Source organism: Lissotriton vulgaris, chromosome 9 (genome assembly GCF_964263255.1).
Source record: "Lissotriton vulgaris chromosome 9, aLisVul1.2, whole genome shotgun sequence".
NCBI classification, from domain to species: domain Eukaryota; kingdom Metazoa; phylum Chordata; class Amphibia; order Caudata; family Salamandridae; genus Lissotriton; species Lissotriton vulgaris.
The window spans coordinates 818,062,078-818,078,066 of NC_141697.1; the positions used below are offsets into that span (position 1 = coordinate 818,062,078).

A 15,989-nucleotide genomic window follows, 5' to 3' on the forward strand; every position below is an offset into this window, starting at 1 on the left:
CTGGAGGGAGGTCTTTCCAACAAAAATAGAATGCACATGTCTATCCTGAAGATTTCATAGCTCTGCACGTATCGATTTTTTTCTTGATCTCTAAAGCCCTGGTTTTTAAGGACCAGCAGACCCTACCTTTTGCGTTTTCGGACTATGTATTTCTTGATCTGGAGATTTTTGTGGAGAGGCATTCCACAAGCTAGAAGATGGGTCTTTAATGAACAGTGTTTACAAGAGGAGGAATGGTTCTGGATATGTAAAGGAGAGATAAAGGCATTTTTGACAAGAAATTGCCCCAGCGTATGTGGTGAGGAATGAATTAAATGCATATGTAAGGGCGCTGGTGACAGTAAAGGATGTTGCAAGTATTATAAATGTTAGAGAACAGAAGCAAATTCTAGAGAAGACTGTACGGGAAATTCACAATACATTTTTAAGATAACCATCCTCTGCAAATAGAAAAGAGCCGGAGAAGGCTAAACAGGCATTAAGCAATTTCTATTATACTAAGTACTGTGCATCCAATTGGGCCTATATGCAGAAGATATATGAGGAGAGTAATTTGACTGGAAGATTTTTAGCTTGGCAGGCACGAGAACAACCTGCAAGTAATGTGATCCTTGCTTTTAAGTGCCCAGTCTCTGGTACCAGGTGCAAGGAGCAAGGGAAACTGAATAAAATGTTGGTTAAACACTACAGGCAAATTTATAGTTAGAATTAGGTGGTCAATAAGGCAGCTAGAGGAAATTGTTTGGCAGGGCTAAATATTCCTACTCTTACTAAGGAGGAGGATGAACATATAGCCTGCCCCTTTTCAAAAGAAGAACTGGTTGAGGTGGTTAGAAGCCTCTCAAAGTGCAACGTATGTGGCCCAGATGGCTTCCAGGATGAGATATGTAAATCGTTCCTGGAGTTGTTAGTAAACTATCTATTATTGGTTGCTAATGCCATGTTAAAGGATGGCCACATACCTGCCTCCTTTAATAGTTGGAAAGTGGTTAATTTAAAAAAAAAAAAGAAGAGGATGGCGAAGATCCAAATTCTTATGATTCAATCACATTGTTAAATTTAGACTATAAGATCGCTATGAAATGATAAGCTAACAGATTCAATTCTATAATGCTGCTTCTGGATGATAATAGGTGTTAACAGGAAAAAGCCTGTGATATTTTTTCTCTATATCAGGTGTTGAGGGGCTAAACATTTAACAGAAAGAAAACTTAAGTTATAATTCAGATAGATTACTTCCAGATATAGGCCCAGATGCATGAAGCTAAAAACCGCTCGCAAAGGGGCAGATTCTCAGAATCTGCCCCTTTGCGACCAGTATTTTTGCATTTGGGATGCATCATCCAAAATGCAAAAATTGTAAATTGAGAATTTGCTAAATTGCGATTACTTGCATTTAAGGAATATCAAATTGAGATTCCTTAAATGCAATGTATTAAAGTTTAAAAAATAGCGATTTCGCTAATAGGGCACGCAAATTACCATGAAGTACAACTTCATGGTAATTTGCAAAAACTTTGAAAAATGCACTAAAGTGCATTTTTCAAAGTTTCATGTTGTGCACACACATACCCTAAGGGCATGTGTGTGCGCAACATATGTGCACAGATCAATTTCAGGGGTGCAACAGGGTGTCCTTTGGACACCCCTGCACCCTTGAAATCGCATTCTCATTTTGCGATTCACAAATTGCGATCCGCAAATTGAGAATGTCTTCCTATTCATTCCTATGCGCCTCTAGGCCCATAGGAATGAATAGGGAGGTATTCCTTAATTGCGACTCGCAATTTGCGAATCGCAATTAAGGAATTTTAAGAAATCGCTATTTTTAAAGTGATTTCTTCTTGCATAGCATTTTGCTATTCCTTTTTAGCGATTCCTTATTTCTCGCTAATAAGGAATTGCAAAATGGATGCTTGATGCATCTGGGGGATAGTCTCCTGTGTAAATAATGAGCCGAAGAGATATTTGGGCATTAGATATCCTTTAAAGTTTGAAGATTTATACAATAATAATTTTGCCCAACTTCTTTTAAAAGTTTAAGCTACGTTTGCATGATGGCTTTCAATTCCTTTAACTATTTCTTGAGAGAGTTGCCTTGATTGAAATTACAGTTCTCCTGCTGTCTGATTTCCTCTTTTCTGCTGTACCATGTGTTCTAACAAAATCACTTCTTTAAAAGTGGCCTCTTTTTTTACATCTTTTATATGGCAAAACAAAAGCTCTAGATTAGTCGTTGGCACTTTATATGAAGGGCTGGAGCGAGGTGGTTTAGCCCTCCCCAATTTGAGGGATTACCATTTTGCTTATTTTGCACAATACATGTCCCTATTTAATGTGAAACTTAGAATTAGGTAGAATTTTTGAGAATGATCTAATTCAACTGATATTTATTAAATATGATATTCGAGATGTGTTAAATGTAACAAAATCACCTAAGAACAAGCAATAAAGTTAAACTCAAAAACTTCATGAACCTTAGGAAAGGAAGACTAAAACAAAGCAGATGAAATAAAAATAAATGCAGTTGAAGATACACAAACAATAGGCTACCACCCACCTCCATCTTTGTCTGGATCCATGGTCCAATGACATTTGCTTGGGCAGCAAACTGGCGACGGAGACGCTCGTTAGCCTGCTGGCGGGCAAGTTCTTCCTGCAGGGTTTGGTCTCTGTGTGGAACCAACTGCTTCACCTGAAGGAAATAGGGAATTCAACATGTGTTTTTGTTAGGTAAGCACCTCTGTCTTTCAACACAAAAGCACAATGACTCATAATTAATTTTTTAAAGGAAACTTAAACATCAGGTCACAGGAGAACCAAAATCTAGGATAATCAGCTACATCATCACTGTCTTTTCTTTCCTGAAAGAGATACGGATAACAAATACCCCCTATAACTAACTTGCTGCCACATATTTGCCTGCACTTTTATTGAGAAGCCTCAGCTTGGCAGTGCTGTTGCATGCTTTTAAAATGTATCCGATATATCACTATAATACAACCTGTTGTGCAAACATCGTGGTCCTCCTCTTGAAAATACAGAGTAACACCTTGCACCCTTTCTAAATGTCCATGCTGGCTGACTTCTGTGCCACTTGGGTCAATCACTTCTGATAATTTCTCTACCTCCTCATATCTAACTGGCGAATCATTTAGATGTAAACTGGGGTTGCAGCATTATCTGTGGGCTGCTTTGTAACATGTGTAATTTAATCTATTCGAGTAGTTATATTTTCAAAATAGGTATGTTGTTAATTTATATAGCTTCAGTAAGTGTGTATTCCTGTGCGCTATCAACAAGTTTTATTCAACAGGTTTCATGGCTCGTATTTTCATTAAAGGATGTCTAAAAACGTACAAGAGATTGGCACTTGAGTCAAAGCTTACATGACTTCTTTTCAAGTGCCCCAATGACTTTAGTAAAACATCACTTCACTCTCCCTCATTCCCATGAGTAGTTTATCAATCATTTCTTTATACAATTTTGCTCTCAAGATGTAAGCCTTGGGATTGTCTGGAAAAGGCAATCCATTTAATGGAAAATAAAGTTTATATCTAAAAGATAGTGGGTGTGGTGCTAGCCAGTCAGGGAGACATAAGTGGGCACATGTACCACAGCATTCAGAACCATGTTGAGAAATGTCTCCATTGCGGTATCCGGGAGATATTAAAATACTTCTACATAGGCGTTTGCAGCCAAGTTGCAAGTTCAAACCTCAGGCAGGATTGAAAAAAATTAGTATAAGCAGAGAGCATCTTGTTGACACAAATAACACCACCTTCAACCCTGGTTACAAAAGCTGTAGATTAAGTTGATTGAAAGCTGCAGACACGAAAAGATCACCATAATGCAATATATGAAGATAACTATGTGGAATATAAAGGGCTATCGGACTATGAGCAACTCTTTGGGACGGATATTCAATGGTGGCAAAGATTGCTTCAGGTTTCCTGTTAATCACACCTACCACCCCTACGAGAACTCAACAAACTTGAGTTTTTGTACAGAGCAAACATCACCACTCGGTTGCATACATTCATTGGGTTTAGAGGAAAGGGGTAGGGGTCGAGGGTCAGATAAAATGAGAGACAGGTGCACTGGACGGGCTAGATGGATCGTCATATTGCTTTAATGTACAGTTCAGTACCTATAAACTGTATGCTACTTGAAGCCAGGCAGACTTCAGTCCCTCCTGAACTTAAGGTGGTCTGACTTCAGGTGTAGTTGGAGATGGTAGGTGCTCTGGAAGGAAGAATTCTCTACTTGTAGGAATCACCTACAAACTAATTGTATGTGCAGCTGAGTAGCTGCCAGGGTATGTAGGTGAAGTCCAGAAAGGTCATGAATGTGCCACAATTAATGCAGATTCTAACTTTCAAGCTCTCATATTGGTGAAGAAGGGTCGATCGAGATATAGGTGCTGCCGCATCACTGGTCAGTTGGGGGGGGGGGAACTACTTCAATATAGATAATATTGATATCTATATTTTAAGCTAGAGCAGCAGGTTTTAAAGTCCTAGTGTATTAAAAAGTGCAATTCTGTTTAAGGACCTCAGTAATACAGCTATGAAAAAAATGCCTTAAGATTGGATTTCTTTTTTTTCATATGTTACTGAGCACATCCTATGTTTTGCTCAACATAGATTCTGGATATTTTATCATGCAATAGGAGGTAACTTTGAAACTAATCATGGATGAAGGTTGCACACTGACATCTAAGCAGATAAGAGTACAATGTATCAGGAGGAGTTTGCTGCATGCAGCTTTCTCAATTTGACTGATTCACTTACAGATTCCCACTTGTTGGAGATGTCCAGGTGAGTGAGGTTGGTGTAGGGGTTAATGCCAGAAAGTTTGATTCCATAAGTCTGGGCAATTTTCTGAATCTCAGCTTGGATTCCAAGGATGGCCATCTTCTCCTTGTCGGCCTCGGGAAGGGTAGCCTTGAACTGCTCATGAGCGGTGATCAGACTCTATGAGATAAAAAGGGAAGAAATTGACATATCACATGGAAAAATAAATCCTTAAGGTTTGCCTACTAACAAAGTGAATAGATAAACAGATTTCTCATGACCCACAGCTTCCTGACTTAGGATCTCTTTGGTCTGACAGATTAGACCATTGCACAAAGATTTCCAAGCATTGCCTAGAGACCAGGTACCTAACACACCCATTGCATGGTGGCTTTCAGTTCATCTATATAAACCTTTACAGTTTGACTCTCCTTTCCAAACCAGCCCAAGTTTCTAGGTTCCAGAATCTTTGCTGCAATCTCCCTCACCAAACCCCCTCCACTTTTCCAGTTCTGATTATTGGAACATGACTATTCCTATTTCATATCTGCAGTTTGGATTACATGTAACCTGCCTTTTCCTTCTTAGATGTAGCACATGTATTTCTCAAGCTAGGTGTTAGGGGCCCAAGATATCCAAATGTTACTAAATCCTTTTCTTTTTTTAAGGTTTTGAAAACCTTTATTATATATATTTACGTTACAGCATTGTAGGATATCTCAACAGTCTTACATATCTTTTAAGTAACCACATAGTTGAATCGTAGAGCAATAGGATTCTGAGAAACATTAAGATCCCCTCCGCTCAACTTCCGAAACCAATGCCTTCCCCGTCCTATGATTGGCAGTTTGACAGTGTATTACAGGGTACATCAGCACATATTTCCATAAATCATGATCTTGAATGTCCGTTGTTAGAAAAGTCAGTCTACCACTCTTACATGTACAGGTTTATCATCACAAACACGTGTTATTAGATAGCTCTATGTATCCCCAGCCCACTGACTTCTTTCATTCTCCCCGTCCCAACAACCGACTTTTCAGGCATCGACTACTACCCATGGCACCTGAGTGTTACTCTTTTTCTACCTCGGCCGCAGCTACCTCTTCCCGGAGTTCGTCCGCGCCCGGATCCTGCGCTAACAGGTATGCCTTCAGAGGCCCCCAGATATCTTTAGGGCGTGACTTCAGGGGTAATAGCTCCGCATAAGAATTCAAGTGCTCTTGCCAAGCGGTTAAATCATGTATCCAGTCTTTAAACTTAGGAGCACGCCCTCTCCCCAACCTACAGGCTATGCCGCGTTTTGCAAGAAATAGGCTCACTGCAAGACATTTTTTATGCACCGTGTTTGTATTGTGGGTTATGCCCAGGAGAGCAACCAGTGGAGTCTGCTGTACCCGCATTTCTATCATATCTGCCAAGCCTTTGTAAACCTGTGTCCAGTATGTCTGTATCTGAGGGCACAGCCAAGCTAAATGAAGAAAGTACGCTCCTTCCCTCCCGCATCTCTCACATCTGTCATCCTCTCTCAGCCCACTTTTATGCAATTTAACAGTGGTATGGGATATTCTATGCAGAAATTTGAAGTGAATAAGTCATAGTCTACTGCTAGCTGTGACTGCCTTCGTCTGCGTGCAACTGAATTCCCACTGTTCATCCGTGAGCGGGGACTCTAAATCTATATCCCACTCTTTCCAAGCACGCGGACCCCGAGAAGGTGGTGCGGTCTATAGGTGTTTGTACACAGGGACATGACATGTTTAGGAGCGTCAGTTTGTAATAATGCATGTAGAGGTGGTAATATGTTCGGCTCTGCTGGAAATGCCTGGGTCGCAGCTTTAACGCTTTGCCTAAGTCTTATGTACAGGGACAGGTCCATAGTGGAAGGTGTGTGTGAATTAAAAAATTGTTCCCTGGAACGGAACTGTCCCTCCACATATAGGTCACCCCAGGTGCCATAGTGTAGGCCTACAAGCATTTTACAACATATTCCCTCATATGTAATCTGCAACAAAGGGTGGCGCGATAATGACATTCTAGGGGAGTACATCATGGTGGCTTCCAATCTGTTAGCAATTCTTCGCCACGCTGTGATAGTGCAGTCAACTGTGGACGGATCTCGTTCTCGCTTCTTTACTGCAATGAACATGTACCCCGCAGGTAGAGTTGGAGCCATGATTTCAATTCTCAAAATTAGGGACTTCATACCCTCCTTGGTGATACAGCAGCCTCAAAGTCTCCAGGTTAAGCCTTGCCTGTTTTCCTCCCCATATTAGGCGCGTAAGCTGCCCATTAAGCATTTTAAAAAAGAATTTCCCAGCGTGATACGGTGTTTTATTAAACAGACATAGGAATTTCGGGAGGAGTACCATCTTAATGAGGGATATCCTCTCTGCAATCGAGAGCGGTAGGCGCAACCATATTGATATACGGTCCGTTGCCTTTTCAACTGCGGTTCCATAATTTGTTCGCATTAGCACATCGTTGTCTTGAGTTATAATTATACCCAGGTATTTGAGTTTATCATTCTTCCAAACCAGTGGGTAGTCCAGCTGGTGCGGTGTAGTCTTATCTGTTAGCGGGAATATAGCGGACTTTGCCCAATTTATCTGTATTCCTGAAATGGCACCAAATTTAGTTATCTCTCTCAGCACTGGGTTTAGGTTTTCTTGGTTTTTTTTGTATATAGAGTCATATCGTCTGCATATAGTGATATGATCAGCTGTCGAGACGGGTAGGCCAACACCCTATCTTTATGGTGCTGCCTTATTTTGGCTGCAAGATGTTCAATAGACAGAGCAAATAAAATTGGGGAAAGCAGGCATCCTTGCCGTGTGCCCCTGGAAATATTAACGGTGGTGGATCTGGTTCCATTCAATAATACAGCGGCTTCTGGCTGCTTATACAGCAGTTGTACCCACTTTAAGAAAGGAAGGGGCATTCCCATGTGACTCAGAGTTCCCATCAGATAATCCCACTCTACCGAATCGAACACCTTAGTGGCGTCAAGGAATACTGCTACAGCCGAACTGTCGGGGTCTATATCCTGTATGACCGCTAAAAGTGTTCTGAGATTGTGTGACGTTGCACGATTTGGGATAAACCTGGCTTGGTCTGGCAGCACAAGTCTTTCCATCAGAAGGCTAAGGTGGGTAGCCAAAACTTTTGCAAGGATCTTAGTGTCACAATTCAATAATGAGAGGGGACGGTATGAGTCGCAGTAAATGGGGATTTGTCCGGATTTAATAACATAGGGCTGGGTGCTATATGATAGAGCCAACTAGCTGTGTCCTCTGAGGGTTCCTTGTGCATCTCCCGTCGCGTCTGCTTCTGAAGACGGCGGCACCTCCTCTCGATCACTGTATTGCACTTCACAGTACTCCCATTAGGCAATCAACTTTGCGTGTCAACTCAATGTCTGTGAATATTAAGCTCCCAGTGTTATGGTGCGTCGTTACTCAATCCGCTCCCCCACCAGTGTCCGCTATGCACGGGGACTCACATTAATCCATCTGGGGTATCTTGGAAGATCCAGTGCATTGTCCCTTCGTTGCAGCCGTCCAGCGTTGTTTGCAGCAGCGGAGCGGTATTTTTATCTCTCCCTCTCTCCTATCATAAGTGCAAAATGCAGTGCGTTGTTGCGAGAGGTGCAGCCTCAGCGGTTCAGCCCCGGTGTGCCCCGCGCCACTGTTGTCTGGGTTTTCGGTATTCTGCTGAGCCCCAGACTTTCCTGGCTCTACCTCCCGTTTCCGAGCTCCCGGTTCCTGGCTCAGTGCAAGGCGCGGGATATCTCAAAGCACCGCAGTGCGTCAGTCTGCTCCTCCCGTGATTTTTTTTCACGGTGGTTATCCGCAAGGTCTCCGCTGCGCGAACATGGACTTTTATGCTCTAATAATCATTGCAGGATGGGCGAAATGAATGTTAAACTGCCGTTTCGGCAGGAGCCTCACTGGTGCGCGGCCATCTTCGTCGCGTGCCACCTAGCGCCCCCTAAATGTTACTATATCCTTTGCAATAAAATGCATATCCCTGAGACTTGGATGTGTCTTATGTTCTTTATCCCCAGCAGCTGCATTTTCAGTACACGAATCTCCTATTCTCCTACATTTACTCTCTTTGAGTCACTAAGGCTAATATTATCTATGCCCGGCATTCTTTGAGTGACAATTTTGGAGTAATTGATGCCCCTCAAATGGTAACTATATCTCCTGCACCCAGAGAACTACGTCCTTCTGACTATTTGGCACCTTTCTCCTTGAAAATCTCACAACTGGTTTTCAGTTGACTTGACCCTTGTCTTGACATCAGACCTCAATTTTATGTGAAAATTATCCTGCATCCCTACTTACAGCCTCTTTCTTTCCTCTACACCTGACAAGATCTACTACACTCAGTGGCCACTCACATTATTCTACTATCCATATCTTGACACCAGCCCACTAATCTGATATCCAATCCATGGTGCAACACAGCATACTCAAAGGACAACCAACGTCACACTATCTACATCTAACTCTACCTATGAATTCCACATAAATATGTTAAAAGACCACATTGGTTACTGAAGTCTTTGACTTCCACACTCCATTCCACCATTAACGTCTTACACACTGACCATGCCACCACTCAGATAGGCAGGGCCATACTCCTCTTCAACAAATCATACCACAGTAACCCAGGCTGACTCTCCTTTGAATATTTCCCCTTCCTTTCAAGGCCCCAATTGTGGTAAGTTACCAGCCTGATAATATACTGAAACATTCTTTGTTTATCCTGATATCTTCCTGGACTCTCTATTGCTCTAACATACCGTAATCATATTCAGTTACTTAAATGTTAAACTTAATAACTACTGGCAGCACATGCATTCTGTTCAGCTCCTCTTGCGCCAAGTCCTTAAAAACTTTGTTTGTATCCACTCACACAAATGGATCCCTCTTGATCTCATTCTGATTTTAGATAGTGTGTATCGTTCCTTCTTCGCTACAGATCGTACATTGGCCATGCTTTGATTCACATGACCATAAACAACTCCTCACTGAAATTGCTGCTGAATCTCCCATCGCCCAAAGAAAGTCTGTAACTAACTAACTCAACTCAATCCAAGCTCACAATGATCGTGACTCATACATTAATCCCACATCTTAGATATGTTCAACAGCATTCTGCAATCAATATTTAACTCTCACTTTCACTCCATGCAGTCATTCCTTGGCCTTTCGCCAATCATTGATAATTCCACCAATCTACAATTTCACAACGAAAATGCATTTGCTGCTTCACAATGTAAGATAACCTGTGCTGCGAAGCATCTCCTAGAGTTAAAACAGACCCACGTTACCATCAAATCTGTAACTGAAACTCCAAAAAGGAAATGTTTTTACTTATAATCTTAACTAGCTGTGACTGTGTGTATGATCTTGAAACACCTTACAGGAAACAATCTTTATATTTAATATATATGCTCATCTAACAGGTATTCTCTTCATGTTATGATAATCTATTGAGCTATATAACTAACAGAGAAAGAGGCCTTCATACTTTTCTAATAATTCTTTAGAAATTGAGAAAATGACTGAAACTGTGAGCTAGGCAGTACAGCCTTCCAGAAACATAATTTGCACTGTTTTAAAGCTCCAGGCTAACCCTATTATCCAAAATGGCAAACATTTTGTAATCAATTGGAAGTTAATTTTGACACTTTATTACAGCATTAGGATCATTAAAAAAGGCTGTCCACCCATGTTTACTGATGAGGTCAAGATTTCCAAAATGAGGACTATGATTAGAAGCATCTTTTTCTTCTCCAATATGGGATCTTTATTGATATGCTTGAACCCTAAACAAATGAAGACGTTTATTCCCATTGCCCCTAATCAAAAACCACAGTGCAGGCATGCCATAAATACAAAATGGGTTTCTCAGAGAAGCTTTGCCCACTATTTGTTCTGATTTCAGAGTGTAGACAGTAGTGTCTTTGTTGACTGATCTCCATGCAACTATGAAGCAGATTAAAAGGTCTTTCTGAGGACTGCGTAGCCATGCTTGCACTATCTGAATGAGCCCTATGCCTCCCTGAAGACATTTTGTTTGCATTTTGGTATCAAGTTATTTACAGGATACAACTTGGCTGACTATAGACTGCTTGGAAGTAGTCATCCTTCTACAGATGGGAACATCCTTGACAACAAATTGTATAGTCTTTCCAATCTCCCCTATACTGCCTAAGAATACAACAGACCCCTTTTTACATCTAGATTGTGAAGAGATATTTCTCCCTTAGACAACAGATTTTGGGAAAAATGGTTGGTGGTGATGTATGGTGGTGATGTACTGAGATTTACAAGGAAATCCTAAATACCTTTATAGAGAATGTTTGTGTGGAGTCTTAAAAACGGTATCAGGTGGGTTTGAGTAAAAGAGACAGATCTCAATAAAAGGTGCTGCTGGTAGAGGTAAGAGTGGTGAGGCAGGGCAAGGAGGGCAGGGGGAAATCAAAAGACGACAGGAAAGGGAAATTAAATAAATGAAAGCACTTACCTTGTGCTTCCTGCATCGCAGACTCGGCGATGCAGCGAGCACAAGAGAAGTAGTTTTATTAATTTAATTGCCCTATCCCGCCGAATGCAGGCTTCCCCTGCCCCGCCCCACCTGCTATCACCTATACCAGCCATGCCTGTTCAATAACCCTAAGTCTAGAAGTGTTAGTAGCTAAAAAGCCAATTTTCCAGTAAAAAAGTTCCAAACTTGCTTTATATATGGGCTTTGATTAAAAATCAAGCATCATTTGCAAAACAATATTCAGCGTCCAAGTGGCAACAGGATTTCTGACCACAGAAACACAATGCTCACAAGACCCTATAAAAATACTTAATCAATGGAATGGCGAGGAAATACGTTGATAAGCTGCCACAAGGACCATCATGGATCAGAATTGCAGACCCCACTTTGCCCAATACAGAAAGTGGAGTCTTGTGGCCGAAGGACTTCAGATACTAGATAAGAAGCTCTATTTGAGCATTATAAAAATCTAGCAGAATGTCTCAAGCCTACTTTAAGGAGGAAGATGTAACTGTCTATATTAAATCAATTCATAATCTAGGCTCCTATGCTAAATGATTGCAAGCTGTGGGTCTAGGTGTACGAACATTTCATTTGCGAGTGCCCAATTGCGATTTTTTACAACTTGCAATTAAGGACTCACAAAATGCGAACTACTTATGTGTCCCAAACACATTTAGTGATTCCCAATGGGGTCAAAAATGACCTACTCATTATTATTCATGAAGTAGGTTGCAATTTGTAACACATTGGGAATAGCCTTTAATCACAGGGATGGTGGCCTGCTGGGGTCAGCAGACCACAATGTCTGTAATTGCTTTTTAAATAAAGCCATTTTCTTTTTACTGCAGACCTTTTTCCTTAAAGAAAAACGATATGCATTTAAAAGAGAAAAATTAAAAATTCCTTTTTCATTTCTTTAGAGTATGCAGTGGTCCGTGGGACAACTGTTTGCTCTTAAAAAATATTGGTGCCCACATACACAAATGGGAAGGGGACCCTAAGGACCCCTTCCCATTTGTGAATGGGTTACCACCTTCTTCATGGAGTCAGTAAAATATGAATGTTTTGCAATCGCATTGCGGTTCATATATGATCTAGCGACTCGCTAATAGGAAGGGACGCCCTAGAAAAAGCCCCTGCCTAATACTGAATAACAAACCCTATTTTGTGAGTTGGTAATAAGATACAGACTCTCAAAATAGGGTTAGTACATGTTCAATACACCTGGCTTGCTCAACAATAAACATGAAAAAATACATCCTCCAGAATACCTGCCCTCCTGGAACCATGAATCCCTCACTAGTCCATACCCTTCGTGCCCCCAATCTTTCCCTAAACATATCTGGAGTCAATGTATATACACCTTCTGGAATAGATTGTAGGAACAACACCCATTTCATTTTTACTTTGCTACCGGGTAGCTGACCCTGCCTCGCCTTATATGCCATTGCCCTGGGAACCTGACTCATCCTGGATGCTTAGATCTATCCACCCTAGGAATCACTGGTACCTGAATTTCCTCAATGCTGTGAACAATGAACATGTCTTGCAGATCCTCAATGGCTCCATCCATCCAGTTGTTGAAAGGAGCTGCTCTTTTGGCAAATTCCAGGTAAAGCTGATCGATGGTCTCCAGAAGCTTCTCCACTCGCTGGGGAGGAAAGAACAGAAAAATTACTGAAGGCATTCTACACTGTCTAGAACAGGACATTGTTCGCTGCATCTGGATTACATTTAAAGAAGAAGAATCTCTCAATCGCAGGTCTTTTGGCTATGTATGCAATGGCCATTAGCATGACAACATGCGTCCTTGTTTGGAAGTCTTCTGATGCACTAATTGTTACGTAATTTTCCTTGGTTTAACCCCTTGACTAACCTATTAATACATATGGGTAATACAATTCTGCTTCCAATATGCACTTGGGACATATGCCCACATAATGGGCACAACAGCCCTTCCAATGTTTGTACAAATCTCGCACAAACATTTGTGACAGTATCTTACACAGTAGTGTGCAACCATCTGGGCAGTCAAGGGCTTAACATTGAATCCGTAGAATACAGTAGTGCACTTATTCGTTTTGTAGACTCATTAAAACCCCACGTTTTGGCACCGTATGTTGCTGCTGATTTTCACTCACAGCGTAAAAAGACTAGACCACAGTCACTGAGTTTTGATTTGAGGCTTATTAATAAATATGTGTAGTGCTTCTTGAAATGTAGACCTATCTTTTTTACTCTCCTTACTACAATTTTCTCTATTGAAATTTTAGAGATTATCATTACCTCTTGGAATACATTAAGGGCATCGTCAAAACGCACAACAGCAATTTCAATATGAGACAAAGCATCACCAAAGTTGCAGATTAAGGCTCGGATTACAAACTCTGATACATGCAGTACCACATATCCTAAGTCTGATTTTCACAGTGATTACCGCATTCCCTGTAATTTTCCCCATAAAAATAATAATACAAGCTGAATTTGATGCAGTAAGCTTCAACCTCTCCATGTTAAGTTATGTTTTCAAAGCAAATCTTAGAATAAGAGATATTTGCTGGCCTCAGTAAATACCTAATTCTATTGTACCACTTCTTACACGGTACAGTACATACCCCACCACAATCTAACCCCCACATAATTGGGGCCACAGTGTAAATAAATAATGACAAAGAAATAATTTCGAAGTTTGCGATAGCATGAAATACATCTTACAAACAATCACCCTGCTTGTTTCTACTACTGTCAAATCAGAACTGCCCCTTACCTCTAGGGAGTCCCTCCTTTTCTGGGTCAGGGTACCCAGGCTGTCCCACTGGTCACAGATGGCCTGGCATCGGGAATTCACAGTGGCGGCATCATAGTAATCAAGCTCACTTTAAGAGAAAGCAATAGACTGTCATAAAAAAACACGACTGCCATCTCAACAAAGAACTTTGGAATTTGAAAAGAGCAACACCAATTTACTGTCAGCGGAAGTCAATTAAAAGGTGACCTAGATTTTGCTTTTATTGGGGTCCTTGCAAAAAGTACCATGCTTTTGTTTTCACTGAAAGACACATAATAATAATAATAATAATAATAATCCACATTTGTAAAGCGCACAATCACCCGCAAGGGTCTCTAGGCGCTGGGGGCCGTCGGGAAGATTAAGCAAGCTATTGCCCAGAGTCACATGGTGCTGGGCTAATCTGCCGCCGGTGCCGGGGATCGAACCTTGATCCCCAGATTCCGGAGTCAGTCTCCCTGGATAAAAACAGTTACCTAGTTTGTGTTAAATCGGGTGCCTGTAAAAGCCCTCTGGGAGACTTGCTATTTATTCTTGATTACAAAGATGCTGGGATTAGCTTGTTGGTGTTTTGATTTGCACTCTCTACGGTACCATCATTATTCTAAAACCTGGGGACCGGTGTATGTGAAGGTTTGACTGAAGGTGTCCTGCACTTACCATTCTCAGCTGTAGGGTAGAAGGGATCACCACTGTGTTGATGGGTAAGATTAGAAGGAGTATGGAACTCTTGGAGATTCCAATACATATCACAGCTAATTTGTGAACAACTTTTTCTTTCTCACTAGACACTTATCTCTTTTGTCTCATGTTGAAGCATCTTGAAGCTACCTTTTGAGGGCAGATAAAAGCAAATAAATACATTTAGTGCTCTTTGTAGTCTCCGCCTACAAAAGAGTTGGCATCCACTAACTTCCTTTATTAACTTTTAAGTTATTACTGTGTAGTTCATCCGACTAACTGTTCCTCCTCACTTAACCCACTAAAATATGGTTTTCACAAATTGCACTCAACTGAAATAGCTCTTGTTTAGAACTCAAACTTCCTCATTTATGCCCACGATTACAGCCTCTCTTACATGATCTTTCTCGCTGACCCCTTGATTCAATTAAGCACTGCTAATCTAGGCAGCAGAATGGCTCTCATCCTATTTCCAGAACCGGCCTTTTGGAGGTATCTGACACATCCTTGAGCTTACTGGCCACACCACTCTCAGTGGATGTATCCTAAGGATTGGTCCACCTCTTATGTTGATATCATATTCTGCTTTACGTCCAAGACGTTCAAATGATTCAAGAGTTCATTTTGCTAACTTTGCACAGGAATTCACATACTTTACTTCACCAATAACCAACTAAACAGTTGACTATCAAAAATGTCAATGGACAAGAAACCTATTCTAGTTTTTCCCGACATACCTCTCTCAATTGGTGACAGGACACATCAGATAATGTTCCTTTTGTTTAACCAATCTTTACCTCTTTGCAGGTCCCATCTGACATGCAACCCCTCAACGTTCAGAAGTTTTTATCTGCTTGGTCCTTTTCTCTGGAATGTCTTCACTCACATATCAACTCAGAACCATCCCCGTCCCCACTGAGTGCCACTTACTCAACATGGACAAAATAAGGCCATGGCAGCTCGACCAATCTCTTTCATTAATCCTAAAACTGCTATGTATGCAAGCTTTACTCTTTGCTTGACGTGTACAAGAGTCTAGGACAGTATGATGTGTGTTCGTCTCTCACTCACTAAACACCAAGATACATATAAGCCACCTCAACTGCTACTTATCCAATGAACCATTTTATGCAACTATGTACAACACTTATAAGGGCATC

The 15,989-nt window shown here is 41.1% G+C and overlaps 1 protein-coding gene across 1 annotated transcript in view; it reads right to left on the reverse strand.

The window, feature by feature from the left end:
- Positions 1-15,989, reverse strand: part of ACTN3 (actinin alpha 3) — a 209,158-nt gene that overhangs the window by 28,023 nt on the left and 165,146 nt on the right. Inside the window, exons 13-16 of the mRNA XM_086938553.1 lie at positions 14,128-14,236; positions 12,871-13,011; positions 4,794-4,976; positions 2,561-2,695 (exon numbers count right to left, since the gene is read on the reverse strand). Of these exons, the coding sequence (XP_086794679.1) occupies positions 2,561-2,695; positions 4,794-4,976; positions 12,871-13,011; positions 14,128-14,236 (568 nt within the window). The remainder of the gene's footprint in view (positions 1-2,560; positions 2,696-4,793; positions 4,977-12,870; positions 13,012-14,127; positions 14,237-15,989) is intronic.